The sequence below is a fragment of the Anguilla rostrata genome, chromosome 17 (assembly GCF_018555375.3).
Source record: "Anguilla rostrata isolate EN2019 chromosome 17, ASM1855537v3, whole genome shotgun sequence".
NCBI classification, from domain to species: Eukaryota; Metazoa; Chordata; class Actinopteri; order Anguilliformes; family Anguillidae; genus Anguilla; species Anguilla rostrata.
Genome location: NC_057949.1, coordinates 13,697,438 through 13,713,486, shown reverse-complemented (window position 1 = coordinate 13,713,486; position 16,049 = coordinate 13,697,438). Strand labels below are relative to the sequence as shown.

At 42.3% G+C, this 16,049-nt stretch overlaps 1 protein-coding gene and 1 long non-coding RNA gene across 4 annotated transcripts; one reads left to right on the top strand and one right to left on the bottom strand.

The window, feature by feature from the left end:
• The first annotated feature begins 1,013 nt into the window (after positions 1-1,013).
• LOC135243568 (mucin-2-like) lies at positions 1,014-15,820 on the top strand. Of its 3 annotated transcripts, XM_064315500.1 has the most exons (12): positions 1,014-1,357; positions 1,406-2,446; positions 3,187-3,306; positions 5,960-6,069; positions 6,402-6,460; positions 6,742-6,881; positions 7,060-7,194; positions 9,078-9,120; positions 9,497-9,534; positions 9,977-10,064; positions 13,841-14,021; positions 14,651-15,820. In XM_064315500.1, the coding sequence occupies exons 1-12, from the start codon at positions 1,042-1,044 to the stop codon at positions 14,780-14,782; spliced, it is 2,403 nt and encodes an 800-aa protein (XP_064171570.1). In that variant the 5' UTR covers positions 1,014-1,041; the 3' UTR covers positions 14,783-15,820. The 3 variants fall into 3 exon arrangements, with proteins under 3 accessions (XP_064171570.1, XP_064171569.1, XP_064171571.1); XM_064315499.1 differs by having other exon boundaries at positions 1,015-2,446; XM_064315501.1 differs by having other exon boundaries at positions 1,021-1,585.
• LOC135243569 (uncharacterized) lies at positions 3,148-4,386 on the bottom strand. Its single transcript, XR_010326677.1, has 2 exons — positions 4,106-4,386; positions 3,148-3,435 (listed from the first exon to the last, which is right to left on the bottom strand). It is a non-coding gene; the product is annotated as an uncharacterized LOC135243569 (long non-coding RNA).
• Positions 15,821-16,049: the final 229 nt, after the last annotated feature.

Sequence of the window (16,049 nt, the reverse complement as noted above, 5' to 3'; positions counted from 1 at the left end):
CTGTCACCACAAATCTACCACTATGGAAGCGGACACAACCTTAGACCACAGTCCTGTACCATTAACTACTTCAGAAAATAATTCAACCACACTGTCACACAAACTCTACCACATGGAAGCGGACACAACCTTAGACCACAGCCCTGTACCATTAACTACTTCAGAAAATAATTCAACCACACCTGTCACCACAAACTCTACCACAATGGAAGCGGACACAACCTTAGACCACAGCCCTGTACCATTAACTACTTCAGAAAATAATTCAACCACACCTGTCACCACAAACTCTACCACTATGGAAGCAGACACAACCTTAGACCACAGCCCTGTACCATTAACTACTCCAGAAAATAATTCAACCACACCTGTCACCACAAACTCTACCACTATGGAGGCGAACACAACCTTAGACCACAGCCTTGTACCATTAACTACTCCAGAAAATAATTCAACCACGCTGTCACCACAAACTCTACCACTATGGAAGCGGACACAACCTTAGACCACAGCCCTGTACCATTAACTACTCCAGAAAATAATTCAACCACACATGTCACCACAAACTCTACCACTATGGAAGCGGACACAACCTTAGACCACAGCCCTGTACCATTAACTACTCCAGAAAATAATTCAACCACGCATGTCACCACAAACTCTACCACTATGGAAGCGGACACAACCTTAGACCACAGTCCTGTACCATTAACTACTCCAGAAAATAATTCAACCACACCTGTCACCACAAACTCTACCACTATGGAAGCGGACACAACCTTAGACCACAGCCCTGTACCATTAACTACTCCAGAAAATAATTCAACCACACCTGTCACCACAAACTCTACCACTATGGAAGCGGACACAACCTTAGACCACAGCCCTGTACCATTAACTACTCCAGAAAATAATTCAACCACACCTGTCACCACAAACTCTACCACTATGGAAGCGGACACAACCTTAGACCACAGCTCTTTACCATTAACTACTCCAGAAAATAATTCAACCACACCTGTCACCACAAACTCTGCCACAATGGAAGCGGACACAACCTTAGACCACAGCCCTGTACCATTAACTACTCCAGAAAATAATTCAACCACACCTGTCACCACAAACTCTACCACTATGGAAGCGGACACAACCTTAGACCACAGTCCTGTACCATTAACTACTCCAGAAAATAATTCAACCACACCTGTCACCACAAACTTTACCACTATGGAAGCGGACACGACCTTAGACCACAGCCCTGTACCTTCAACTACACCTGTAAATAATTTAACCACACCTGTCACCACCAACTTTACCACTATGGAAGCGGACACAACCTTAGACCACAGCCCTGTACCTTCAACTACTCCAGTAACGGACACAACCTTACACCATAGCCCTGTACCTTCAACCACTCCAGTAAATAATTTAACCACACCTGTCACAATAAATGAAACCACTATGGAAACAACAGCACCCAGCACTTCCGGTTCCACCACTCCAACAGGAGGCCCAACAGCAGCCAACATCTCCAGTTCCACCCCTTCAACAGCGCCCAACTCATCTGCTTCCACCCCTGCAACAGGTAGCCCAACAGCAGCCAACATCTCCAGTTCCACCCCAACAGTCCCTAGAACTTCAGGTTCTACCCCTCCAACAGTGCCCAGCCCATCTGCTTCCACCCACCCAACAGTGCCCAGCTCCTCTGCATCCACCCACCCAACAGTGCCCAGCTCCTCTGCATCCACCCACCCAACAGTGCCCAGCTCCTCTGCATCCACCCATCTAACAGCACCCAGCCCATCTGCTTCCACCCACCCAACAGTGCCCAGCCCATCTGCTTCCACCCACCCAACAGTGCCCAGTCCGTCTGCATCCACCCACCCAACAGTGCCCAGCTCCTCTGTTTCCACCCACCCAACAGTGCCCAGCTCGTCTGCATCCACCCACCCAACAGTGCCCAGTCCGTCTGCATCCACCCACCCAACAGTGCCCAGCTCCTCTGTTTCCACCCACCCAACAGTGCCCAGTCCGTCTGCATCCACCCACTCAACAGTGCCCAGCTCCTCTGCATCCACCCACCCAACAGTGCCCAGCTCGTCTGCATCCACCCACCCAACAGTGCCCAGTCCGTCTGCATCCACCCACCCAACAGTGCCCAGTCCGTCTGCATCCACCCACCCAACAGTGCCCAGCTCGTCTGCATCCACCCACCCAACAGTGCCCAGTCCGTCTGCTTCCACCCACCCAACAGTGCCTATCTCCTCTGCTTCCACCCACCCAACAGTGCCTATCTCCTCTGCTTCCACCCACCCAACAGCACCCAGCCCCTCTGCTTCCACCCACCCAACAGTGCCCAGCTCCTCTGTTTCCACCCACCCAACAGTGCCTATCTCCTCTGCTTCCACCCCAACAGAATCCACACTTACCACTGTCAGACCTGCAGGTGGGTACCAATAGCAAAGTTTTCTGTTGGCAAGAACTACATAATTATCAGTTTAATTCACCCTTTTTTATATGGAGCATTAGAAATCAAAGCATTGTTTGATCTGACTAATTTAATAGGATGTGAATATGGAAGGAAATGCATCAAATTCAGGATGGGGTGAGGGTGCGGGCAGGATGGAGTTTGCACCACTGCATTGTGGGAGTACAGTTTCCTTGGATACATGCAAGGAGTTGTGCTTTTTGTTGTTATTCAGAACTGGACAGACTAGTCATAGCTGTTGATTACATGTTTAACTCAACTCTCCTGCTTTTATTGAGTCTCAACTGGTTATTGCTTCTAAGGTGAAAACAAAAACTAGCTACCCTGTGGCTCTTCAGGAGAACGTGAATGCCACAGATCTAAAAGGGCCATAACCCCCATTTTTTCCAGCCTGCTAACCAAACTAGTGGCTCTTTCAGTTGATGTCACCCTATATCCATTATTGACTAATTTACAGACACATATTAGTGGCACATTTTCATCCTAGTGGAAGAAGATACACAGAACTGTGTAAAAGTAGCTTTGCTAGGATGTTACTCTTAACTTATATTTTGGATGAAATGACAGATGTGCAGTCAGAAACAGTTTTGCAATAAGCAAAGACATCACCAGAATCCTTTAAGAAATATCCTTGTGAATGGAAAAGACTTGCTATAACCTCAGTTTAATGGTGTGTTTTATTTCTTTTTTCTCATCAGGTTTCTGTTTCTCAAACCCCTGTCCTTTTGACAGCATCTGTGAGGAACTCTTCATGTCTTTCCGATGCTTGTGCCTCCCGGGATCTTTCTACTCCAGCACTGAGAGGTCGTGTGTCCAAGGTAGGTGTCACCAATCATCAGATCTTTACTTCATCAAACAGAACAGAAATTGGTCCAAAAAAATCTGGCAAAAAAGTTTTGACCTTGAGAAAGCGTTCTTTAAACTTCATAATGCCCAAATGGGAAATCCTGCCAGAGACAAAACTAAATACAGTAACCTTTCAATCACATCACAATTATATATTTACTTTAAAATAGCTCCACAATAGGTGCAGTGCAGTATTAAGAGCACAAACGAACTTCACAAACCATAATGTTTTCTTGTTTAGTTGTGGATTCCAGTAGTTAGTGCAGTATTAAGGCTTTCAATGCTTGAGGTCTCTCCACTATTTATAAGCATTGTGGGGATTCCATAGGTACTGTAAACTGCATTGTTTTGATAAGCCGACATAAGAGAAACATGTCTTTATATTTTCACTTTGTGACTCCCTCTTGCTGGCCAGTCACTCTCTTGGCTGAACCACCACGCCCAATTGTGAATGCCTAACTTTATAGTTCTGGGCTGGCCAAACTAGTTATATGCAGGCAGAACTATATGAATATTTCTGGCTGTGCTGCTGGGACCTCATTCATAAAAATGTTCTTGGATTGACCCCTTAAGGTTTATTTGCATTCATTTTGTTTTTTGCTGTGGAATTTGGTAATTTGGTCGCCATCTGGTCACAGAATATAAAATTGAAAAGTGCTAAAGCTGATGGTTCTATCTCTATAAGCTATTTTACAATGCCATGGTTTTAGTGATAATGGTTCTTTATTATGTAACATGTGGGGAGGCAAAACAGCCTTGGCGGGTCCTGACCTTCCATGCGTTTCGGAAAACCACAGATGACACAAATCGTGGTGAAGTCGATATTCTCATCACGGCAAGGGTCCAGCGAGCAAAATCCATAGCAGTTTTTTAGTCTAAAAAATGTGCTAACTCAGAGAAAGATCAAGAGAACATACATTGTTTACTTAGCAATTCTCCGGAGGAATTATTATTGTTGTCAGTTTCGCCATTGGATGCCCGCCGACAGTACTGTGCACATGAGACTGCTATCTCTGGCTTATATATACCCTCTGGAACAAGATGAGCCCACATTCAAGGTTCTCTGACACAGTACTGTCCAAGAAACCCCTCAGTATAGCCAATGGGACCTGCTGTGTGCGAGCAATGACTTGGCATGGAGTGCATAACTTCTGCCCAGTACTCTGCCAGCCAATGGCAAGCTATTATATTGATGACTGAGAAGCATTTTAGCCAATGACATTATGTTTATAATGGTGGATTGGTTGTTAGGCTTGCATAGAAGGACACACGTTGTTTCTTTTGCGCAAACAAACCATAACTTTTTCAGTACGCATGCTGAGAATGTTATGTGCCAGCAAAAAATTTTAGGCCTTGTTTAACAGGGTGTTCTACAGGGTTAGACCTACCAGGTCATAACCATTGTTTTTGTTTATGCATTCATTTATTTACCTATTCTTAGGCATTGCATGGGTGTTAGTTGATTTGATACTGTGTAATCTTCTATTGCATTTGTTTATATTAGGGATGTATCCAAATCTGAATACTGTATTCGGGAAAGCATGAATAATGCGATGGAAACAGATATCTCTTCTACCCGAAGTTGCTTGTTATTATTCGAATTCGGGTGGAAAAAAGTCAGCTCCATGTCGAGTTCTCATAGCCTCTATCTAACGTTACACGGGCAGAGAGAGAGAGTATCTAGAACTCCGGCACATAGCAGCTGCCTTGTGACGGCAAACCTATCATAAAGCGAGCTGGCATTCAAAACCCGTTTCAGAGGGTCTTAGAAAGACGTTATGTCTACACTGCGCGACCACACCATTTAAAAAGCAAGTGCTAGGGAGATGAATTTTATTGACTTATGGTTTCATGCAGTTTTATTAAATAATGTAGAATTTATTCCTTACATAATGCTTAACAAAACGACGTTAACAAATCAATGCAAGCAATGACATTCCGTGTTTATCAACATTAGACATTACAAAAGGGCGCAAGCCTCTACACCGTCCAGAGCCAAAAGCATTGCGAGGGAACGCAAAAGTAGCTAAAAAAAAAAAAAAATTCCCACCATGACAGTTCATAAAATTTAGTTTAGTTAAAAATAAAAAGAAAGAGAGAGAGATGAAAAGTACAGTATGAGGATGTAGAAATATATTTAATAATTAATTATATGCCAATATTAAATCAATTCGATGCTTTGAAGGCACAACAGTTGCATTGCCAATGAATATTAGGTTAGAAAATACAACATTTGCCCCATTTAACATGACCTCTAGTATAAACCAAACCCACTTCCGGTCTTCTATCCGAATACAGATACGCAGACAAATAATTTTGTTGGTTGAACAGATACAGATACAGATACAGATAATGACGTCTCTGCACACCCCTAGTTTATATGCATGTGTACTCAATATCTGGAGCTTGGAATGCAGTGGTTACTTGAGTATTGTGTTGTTCAGTATGTGAGCTTTAAGGGCAAGATGACAAACACACAGCCTTTTAACCAATACCTTTTACTGATGAATAAAGTATAACCATCTTGTCATGACAGAACTGAAGGAAGCATTTTTGTTTTTCAATTTGACATTTATTGGGAATAATGCAGACCCACACACATTTTGAAATGTACGTCTCTTCCAGCACGAGTCTTTCCAGGACGGCTACGTCTCACTTCTTTACAATTTCAAGATGAAATGGCTAACACGTCCTCCCCAATTTTTCTGAGAACTTCACAAAACATCTCAAGAACGGTATGTATGACCTGTGGTTGTGACACAAGTCTTGTTTAACTTTTAACTGTGTTTGCATAATAAAAAATTAATATGCTCCCTAAATGACTATGATCATTGGAACATTTGAGTTTGTACATGTCTTACAATGCACACATTCTTCGAAGGTAATGCGTCTTAAAAAGCCAACAGCTTTGTATTCGCTATTGTATATTCATTTCATGTACACAGTAGATGCAAATGTAGAGTGAGAAAAAAGGTGCTGTTGAATTTGAAAGATGTTCAGTGGCCCTATTGCGGGTACCTAAATAATTGAGGCAGCGCATTGTCTGTTTTTTTCCCAAACCTTCTAGTTGGAAGAATCACTGAGAGGGCAGCCAGGTTACGTCCGCTCCACAGTTCTGCAGCTCAGGTGGACATCTCTCTTCCATGGATTGAAAAAAATCTACAAATAAATAATGCTGCTTTTGAAGCACCCAAATGTTTTTATTTGCTCTGAAGCTAGTGCTGTTTTATTACCTTTCACTAAAGCCATGTGCCCTGGTGCTTTGAGAAATCAGATTTAGTTTTGATCTAAATAACAATGGTTTTTGATATTTTGAAACAAGTGCAATGCTAACTGTGAAGTTCTCACCTCTTGTGGGGAGGAGGTGGTGTTTTATCGTGTTAATGACTTAATTCTTGTTTGTCCAGCCGAGGGAGTGTGGTGGCCACTGTGGACAACGTGTTCTCCCTGGCCTCGAACGCCACCCAGGCAACAGCGAACGCGGCCATAATGGAGGCTATCCAAGGGTGCGGAGAAAACTGTATCCTGAAAGGGGCTGAGTTCAACGGTGTGTGTGTCCGTATGGTAGAACATACAAATTTACGGTTTTGGGGTGGAGGGGGGCGGTGGGTGGGGGTTCCAATGTAACAACCTTAAAGAGATTTGATTTGACGAGGTGCAATGTTTGGTCATGCCTGTGACTAAAGTGTGAGACTGACAACTGCGCTCGTCTCTCCTGCTCACAGGGACAGATCTGTGCAGCCAGGTTCCTGGGCCTTGCGACACCATGACAACGAGCTGCAACTTAAGTGGAGGCATTCCGGCGTGCACCTGCAAGCCTGGCCACCTCAAAACACTCTACTCCAACAAAAGCTGCACAGGTGAGCGTGAGCATACTGATGGAATCTTTCAGGTGCTGGTGTCGTGGAGCCCCAAGTTGTGAATTAGCGCATGAACGTCCATCACAGAATGTGACATCACCCCCGGAAAAGCGATAAGAGTGCGATTAGTTCCCTGAGCTGGGGACCGTTGGTCTTTAGCAGACTAATTTTACTGCTTTTTTTGTGTCTCAGGGCCATGGTGCAAAACTTGTGGCAAGCCTACCCCCATTGCAGCTTTAACAAAGGCTTGGATAGTAGGACTGGCGCCTGTCCGATTATGATTATTTTCCTCACAGTAGTTGAGGATCTTGGTTTTTAGCTTGACTAATAGTATCTTGGTCGCAGTCACGGTTCAGAACCCAAAGCAGACCAACCGCTGTTACGCAGCCATCGCATGGCTTCGTATCGGAATGTGAATATAAACAGGGACATGCAAGTGTCATTGATGAGAAGCACCACGAGTGCCACGGGCTTCCCCTTGTGGAGAATATTCAACCTGCTAAACACGAGCCTGCCACTGAGTTGAAAGCCAGGTCCCGGAGGTGCTTCGCATCTTAATGAATTTTTACACGGTGACAAAAGAAGAGTCAGTCTACCCACACTCCTGAGCTGCCATGTTTCCAATCACGTATAATCACAGACAGACCTGAGTCAAATACATATTTGTTTTTGATACAAATACTTTTCTGTGCTTTACTGATCTTGTCTGGTGTATTTGAATCAATGCAATACGATTTAAAAAATGCAAACCCTGCCTTCTGGTCATATTGGCAAGCTCAATTATACCAGACAAGATCAATAGAGCACTGAAAATTATTTAATTCCAAAACAAATATGTATTTGACCCAAGTCTGATCACACAGGCTCTCGGGGAATATGGTGCTTGATTTAGAATACATATGCTCGAAGTTACAGGATTAGGAGCATGTAGCCAGTTAGCATGCTAGCTCTTGGCTCATAACGCCCCTTTTGCTACAAACATAATGCCATTTATTGAGAAATATATCATGGAATGTGCTGAATCATGATATTGAATATATCGATGATTTGCAGTATATAGTTTCAAAACATGCCAATATATCGTCATTTTTGCTAGGTTGATACTCATCCCACTGAGGAACAAAGTGGCAGTAATTGGTACATTTCTATTCATTATTCAATGCATGTCTCAACAGAAATGACAATATATTGTACGTCTGTACATAAAACAGTTTCTTATTACTCAAATAGGTCCGTTTTATATCTTATAATATATAACTATCATTGGTAAGCACAACTACAGGTAAATGATGAAAATATCAGCCTCCCATTGTTACAAAGAAATGACAAATCAGGAATGCAAACATATTGGATCTCCACATATATAATATATATTAGTGTAAAATGTCTTTATAACTAGGGCCATCCCTTAAGATGAAACATCCAGTTTCTGAGGAGGTATTGAAATTTTATATAAAGGACTGCTCAGAGATATTGTTAAAATAATAGTATTTTTTCAAGTGAGTGTTTCCACTGAAGGTGCGATGCTGGGAGTACTGAGGAAGACAGATTGGGTCGGGGTGAAGGCCCAGGCTTGCTCATAGTTCTCTCCCGATTATCTCTGTACGGCTCGATCCTGAGACCGGGGCCGTTCCTATGGATACAAGGCCAAGAAAATGCCATGTCTTGCTTGTGAATAGACGTGTTCTGTGCCAAGTGAGAAAGAGGGCAATAAGTTCTCGTAGGGAGAGCGCTCTCATTGGCTACGGGCGAGGTGGCCAGATCTGAACGGTGTGCCGTTGAACCGCGTCCTCCTATGTGGGTGTTCAGTGTTTGCGTTTCTGGGCCCGGTTGGCCTCTCTTGCATCTCTTTTATAACTTTTGTTCCTGTTTGATGCCCACAGCGTGCCCCAGCGGCAGCAAGGCTGAGGATGGGAAGTGCGTCGCGTGAGTACTTCAGTGTTTAATTAGCGCTCACATACGCCGCCGCAACAGAGCTCACAATCACAGGGTTCTGTTTGCAGATAGTTCAGCCTTGAGATATGAAACTTTAGCATAGCAGTTTTATGCTACATTGATGCTAGCTTTAATGTGTTTTTATAACAGGTGTTTAGTCTGTTGTGAAGCAGACAGAACAAAGAATAATGTTAATTAATAATTTTTGATTGAAATCTCAGATAATAGAATGTGATTCTAAGCACACCACAGAAGACATGTGTTTTCAATGTATTTGAAGAACTTTATAACAATGAAACAGGCTGTTTTTTAAAATCACATTTATATAATTTACACATTTACTTCTCTCCCATTCTGTTTATTTCAGATGCCCGTTTGGTTATGCAGGGTTTAACTGCAATGATTGTAAGTAACCTTGCATGTATGAAAATGCACCTTCACACTTTTTATATTCCAAACTTGTATCATGTGACAGCTCAAAACAATTGGAATTGTTTGTCAGATTAATGTGAAAGATGTACGCCTGTACACAGAGACATGCGCATGCATGACATGCACATACTCAAACATGCAAATGAACAGACATGCACATACACACACACACAAATTATCAATAGGGTGAGGGCGAGCACATTGGCCACATGTATAAATTGCACATGAAATGAGACTTAAGCCTATTATTTTGCTCATTGGCCAGAAAAGACAGAGCCTAAAAAAAAGTAGTTAGGAGTAGAATTTTATGTTCTGTGTAGGAAAACAAAGTTTCAGCAATTAAATATTCCTGATGGATGAAAACAGCTCTGGCATGTTTGAAACAGTCTGATTCTCTCTGCCTGTCTTTGTACAGCGTCTCTGTTGGCGGTGGTGGTGATCTCTTGTGTCCTCGGTGGAGTCCTGCTCATTCTATTGCTGGCCTTCATCATCTCCTGCTGCTGGTGAGAATCATTTTCAGTTTCATAATGTCTGAAGATTATGATTAACGTTGGGTTGCTGGTTAGCTAGCCAGTATTAGAATATGAATTCAGGAAAAAATTCTGCCTTAGTAATACCAAGCAAAAAATATAATGTCAAATAGGTTGCTTATTGTTTTATTAGTTGCAGATGTTTTTATGGTTGTTGTGCCATCCAGAGTTGTTTCAGCAGCTTTGTAAATTTGATATTGCTGTTAACAATGCTACAATCTTACAAAGTTAATTAGACTCTTCATGTTTAGTTTGTCTGAAGTGATGTCAGACATCACCCTGGAGCCAAAAGTTTTGAAGGCACCACCACAAGGACATCCCATAAATTCTCAATTCTAGAGGAAAGCCATCACATTACATTACATTACATTTATTTTGCAGATGCTTTTATCCAAAGTGATAAGTGCATACCGAATGTCATTGGAACAAAACTACAAAACATAGGTCCACAAGCCAATTGCGAAGACCAAATAAAAAAATATATTTTTGGATGTCACCCCCGAGTATAAATGGGAGAGAGCAAATCAAAACTCTTCAAGTGCGTGAGGTGTTCCCCCTCTGTAGCTACGCCCATTTAGCCCACAAATCACTCCGTGTACACTGCGTTCACTCAGCGCAAGCAACTGTGCACAGCAAGATAAGCCAACCAACTGGAATTATTTCCAAAAAGAATGAGGTGAATGCGACAGAAGGGACTGAGATTTTGTCCTCGAATGTCCCTCGCGTCAGGGAAGCAATCGTTCGGGCTGCTTTTTTTTTACGCGGGTAGGAGAATGCTGATAGAAATATCACTGTCAGGGCTTGTAAAGAGGTGCAGCTTCCCGGTGTGATGTACAGGCCTTCAGGGCAAACACCGGTCGCCGCCCGGGGTTCCCGTTTTAGCCGTCCGTGGGTGTTTCCGCAATGATGAATTGCTCGCATTGTTTGAAAGTAATTTGTTTTCCTGCAAACATAAATTATTCACGCAAGGAGGCCAAAGCCTAAAAACAGAGATGGCTGTGAGAATAAACAAGGAATGGTCAGAGGTCTCTGAATGGAGTGAGTGGGTGGGTGGTGATGTAGTTGATTATTGGAATAATGCGGGTGGGTGGGTGGGTGTTGTAATCATAGACAGTAGAAAAAATATGGACCGACTCATTGTGACATAACCCATTGACTTTCCATGGGTTTGGTGAAAAGCATTTTGAAACTGCGAAAGTGCATTTTTAAGTCTGCCATGTTGTGCAAATTGGAAAGTGTGGAAATGGGGGACCGGTTATGGGCATGAAGTCCAGCTGAATCCGAGTTGTCCACTAAGTATGTGTGATACTGTGACTCGGCAGTGCCCCTAATTCGTCCATAAAATATTACAATCTTTTCCAAATGACACAATAACTTAGCAAATCACCACGTGGGGAGACATTAGACTAAGAAAAAACACCTATAGACCAGGAAGTGAGCCTCAAAAACAAGGCCCGGTTTTGGCTGCTTGGTCGCTATTCATTATTGAAATTGTGCAGGTGGATGGGAGTTGTAGTTCATCGTTTAAATCACGTCAGTGGATGTGTGTTTTCGTTCATTCAATGAACATTTGATAGCAGTTCTGTGGCTGAAACACACAGGGTGTCACATCCACATGTCCGAAGAGCACCCTGAAGCATTTTATTTTCAGATACAGAATAGCTGCTCATCGCTCCTGTCAGTATATACTGTAATGTTTTGTATAAGCTGTTGTTTTATGAGTAAACCTTTTCTTACATGTATGGAGTGTCCTTATCACTGTATTCCTGCAGATATGATCATGTGGAATTTTGCGCAGTTAAAAACATCATTCAGCACAAATGCTATAATTCCATTTAGATAGCTCATTGTAAATAGCTATGGTATTTTCTAGGGCTATACCAATTAAAATAATAATCAGTTTGATTAATCAACTAGTGCTTTGATCGCCAACAAAATTTAGCCAAAAAAATGGGTTTGTATTAATGTGAAATTTTTACATTTTAAATATATAGTGCAGTTACTGGGAAGCAATGCAAAATGACCAAAATCTGGGTTGGATTGTTAAATCTGCAGCATTAACATGGACTTTTGTTAGATACAGCGAGAAACCGTAAAAAAACGTGCTCTGTAAAAAACAAAGTGCTGTGTCTGCACTGTAAATGCAGCTTTTCGTTTAAGGGTAGTGTGACTAGTTTACAGTATCGTCAGGGCTGGCCCGACCCAATAAACAAAGTAAACATTTATTTAGGGGCCCCCTAAATAAATATATTTATATATATTTATAATATATATAAATATATATTTTTTAAATAAATAATTGTGTTCCCTAAGACAATGGCTTTTTCATTAATCTAAATATATTTCTATTGGTGGCAAATCTTGCTGGCTGGCGCTTGGGGGTGGTTTTCGACCAAAACAGAGGGCCCCATATAGAGTTTTTGTTTAGGGCCCCCAAAAACCTTGGGCCGGCCCTGAGTATTGTCCGTACAGTAAGCAAAGCGTCCTTCCATAGCTACCATTAGCCAGCTAAATCAAAACGGTGACCGGCAAAATTCCAACGACCCACCTGACTCAGCAAGAACGGTGGCATGTAAAGTTAAGCGAACAGCTCTAGGTTTCAAGTCAACAGCACGAAGTGCATTGAAACGAAAAGCGCTTAATACTCAATTAGTCTGGATTACATCAAGGGCCAGCTAATTAACATGATTGAGGATTGTGGGATTAAAGCAGGCCTGCATAATGAGGAATATTTGTTTTCCTATTTGATATTTCATTAAGGGGTTAAAGTTACCAGATTAATACACAGAATAATTCAGCCAAAATAGGAAAAATAATTCATTTTTTAAATAATTTCCCAGCTGTAATATTTATCCTTCACAATTTCAACATGCGCTCTAATACAGAAATCATTTCTTCACCTTTAAATGGTTTATCCAGCTATAATACTATGCTCCTGCTCGCTTCTATAAATTGTCATGATCAGCTCATTACAGTTGTGACAACATAATATTTCCCTTCTTATCGTATAAGAATTATATTGGCTGGGACATAAATTCTAGTTCAAGTGGCCAAAGGCACTAGACACAGAAATTATAACTTGTAATGATCTTCAAAATTGTTCTGGACTGAAAGACAAATTAACATTTGTTACAGTTGGTTTCTGAGACTTTACTCTCTGTACCTGGAAGTCCATACTTAGTTCAATAGGTTACTGAATATGTACTGTTTTCCACCAGTGGGCTACATTGTGCTGTGTCATCCTGTAATCCAAAACTGATATCTCTGGTTCGGTTGTCTACATTACAAACAGAACAGAACAGAATTTCTGGGAAAAAAAACTAAATCCCTTCTCTTGGGTAGGTACTAAGCAAACCCAGCAAGGACTGACAGGTGGAGGTCACAGTACTGTAAGATCATTGTTTGGCCAAACGCATTGTATGGCCTTCACAGTAATAATTTCGCTGTTAGAGGTCAATTTCTCTCATCACTACCTCCTACTGAATTACAGGTTACTCTCCCTAACTCCTTCCACCACATTTTTCAAAGTTTCGGGGACAATAAATCAAGGACTCTTTTCGGAACCAATCAACGTTCCTGTCACTTCCAGTTATGGAAATACGCTGTCAGTCTTAGCTGATGCAGCCAATGACATTTTTAGTTGTAGCTCATTACTCCTGGGGCCGCCTCTGGGGTGTGTGGATAGCTTCAGCTGAGCCTTTTGTATGAAGCCTTTGGCCTGGCTGTGACAGGGAGGTTTGTCTTTGCAGCCGGAAGAAGAAAGATCCCACCTACAGCAGCCCCTACCCTGCAGAAGACGCTGGTCCAACTAGCAGTTGGTCCAACAGGCAGATCATTCCCATCCCCCGAGCCAGTCTGCACTGGGACTCCTCCCAGATGGAGCTGACCGAGAACAGGAACGCAGGCAGGAAGAGCCACGGCAACGGCTCGGTGAGGAATACGACTGCTCCTCCTCATCGCTTCCCTGCTCTCTGTGTCTTACCTCATCTCTTTCCTTTTACCTCAACGCTTTCCTCTCTGACCTCATCGCTTTCCCCTCTTACCTCATAGCTTCCCTGCTCTCTGTGTCTTACCTCATCTCTTTCCTTTTACCTCAACGCTTTCCTCTCTGACCTCATCGCTTTCCTCTTATGTCATGACTTTCCTCTCTTACCTCATTACTTCCCTCTCTTACCTCATAGATTTCCGCTTTTACCTCATTGCTTTCCACTGCGGTACCACCAAGACAGCTGTGTGAACTTTTTGAGATTTGTGTAATGCATTCTAACATATCAACTCTGATCAGAATGTGTCTTGTTTATAAATTAAGTACAGTTAGTGCATTTGTTCTTAAATGCTTTTCCAGCATAAGATATATTAGTGCTGTTCCTGAGCCTGCATGCGATGCACCTTGTTGTGTGTGTGTGTGTGTGCGTTGGTTTTGCTGGTCCCCTTCCCTTGTAGGCATGTGAAGTCCGCTTCCTTGCCTATTGGTGAGAATAGAAACTGTTTTGTGGATCCTACATTAAATGTTTGTATCAATCCGCACACCAAAAACGTGTGCCCTTGTGTCCTTTCAGACGGGGTCTTACGACGTCTCTAAGGTGAACCTGAGTACTTTCAAGGACGAAAACCCGGCCAGGTACTCCTACCTGGCCCAAGGTCACGAGAACCCCTACTTCCTGGCGGAGGACGAGAGGAAGGGGAAATGAGCTTCCGGTTTCCAGGACGGAGTTCATTCCTGTCCCTTTTGGGGTGGTTGGGGGGAGGGGGGGGTGAGCTTACGGCCTGAATGAACTGTGGCGTCTCTCACGGATGTCCAGCTCCTGCACACCGCAGGAGCTTTCTAATCTCCACCTCTAATGACACAACCAAAGAAAAATGGGTTGCGTGCATTGCGTGTGAAAAAAAAGGAAACTATTTATACGACTGAATGTGCTGAACAATTATAGCTGTGGGATCAAGGATGCAATGTGCATTATTTCCAGCAGATGTCTCTGGTCTCAGTGGTTTCGGACCTTATCTGTCTTTACCGTGGTCATTCCTCATTTTGCCTACTTTTTTCTTTTTTTGTGGTTGAGGAGGGTGTGGGGGTTGTTATGATTGCACAAGGTGATGTGTCAAGCTATACCATAGAGCCTCCCCTTTTTCATTGATAAATGTAGTATTTAAAAGCAAGCCTATTTAGCAATGACATTCAGCCTTGTGCGACGTGTGCCACAAACTGGTTTCTAATCGACGTTTCCTGATGACTGTGTAACTGGTGTTTCACGCGTTTGGATAACATTTGCTCTCTGATGTCTGAATGTGTGCTTCACAGTGTCGCAAAATGAAACAGGCTGAAGAGATGAAGGGCTGGAACCCTGACTTCATTTTTGTATAAAAAGGAGGATTTAAAAAAATCTAAATACAGAAGCCAATTACAGCTCATGGGTTGATTTAGCCTTTTGTTATTAAAGCTGCTTGAACATTCACCCCGTGCCTCTACCTGCAGCTAATACTGAATGCAAATATATTAAAGAATAGGAATGTCGCGCTAAAAGCTTTCGAACAATCTCCTGACCTCGATGTGCCAATATTCTATATTTATAAATTGCAGCAAAGTGAATGTATGTAAATGTTGTATTACGTGTATATAAATACTGAACTGATTTCTAAGTGTATATATGACTTTTGTAAGTGAGGATGGCTTATTTTTTTGCACAGAATAATACCAAGAGAATCATGGAAATAAAGGAATTTAGCACAGACCTGACTTGGTGTGTTTGTGCCCAACTAGTGGCACTTCTATATGTTAGATATAACAAAACCATAGGAACATTCATATGGGTGATTTGTGAGTTGTTGGAGAAAGAAAAAAAAGTCCAGTAGAGATTTTTCACTAGAGACACAATGCTGAAAAAAGACTATGGGCTATGGAGAGATTCTCTGAGTTTTTGACCCAGGCTTTTTATTTTTAATAAAAAATATTTATTTTGT

Coding starts and splice junctions, on each gene's coding strand:
- LOC135243568 (XM_064315499.1), top strand. CDS start 1,042: ATGGAAGCGGACACAACCTTAGACCACAGCCCTGTACCATTAACTACT. Junction 7,195..9,077: donor CTCCAACAAAAGCTGCACAG/GTGAGCGTGAGC, acceptor TGATGCCCACAG/CGTGCCCCAGCGGCAGCAAG. Junction 9,121..9,496: donor GAGGATGGGAAGTGCGTCGC/GTGAGTACTTCA, acceptor TGTTTATTTCAG/ATGCCCGTTTGGTTATGCAG.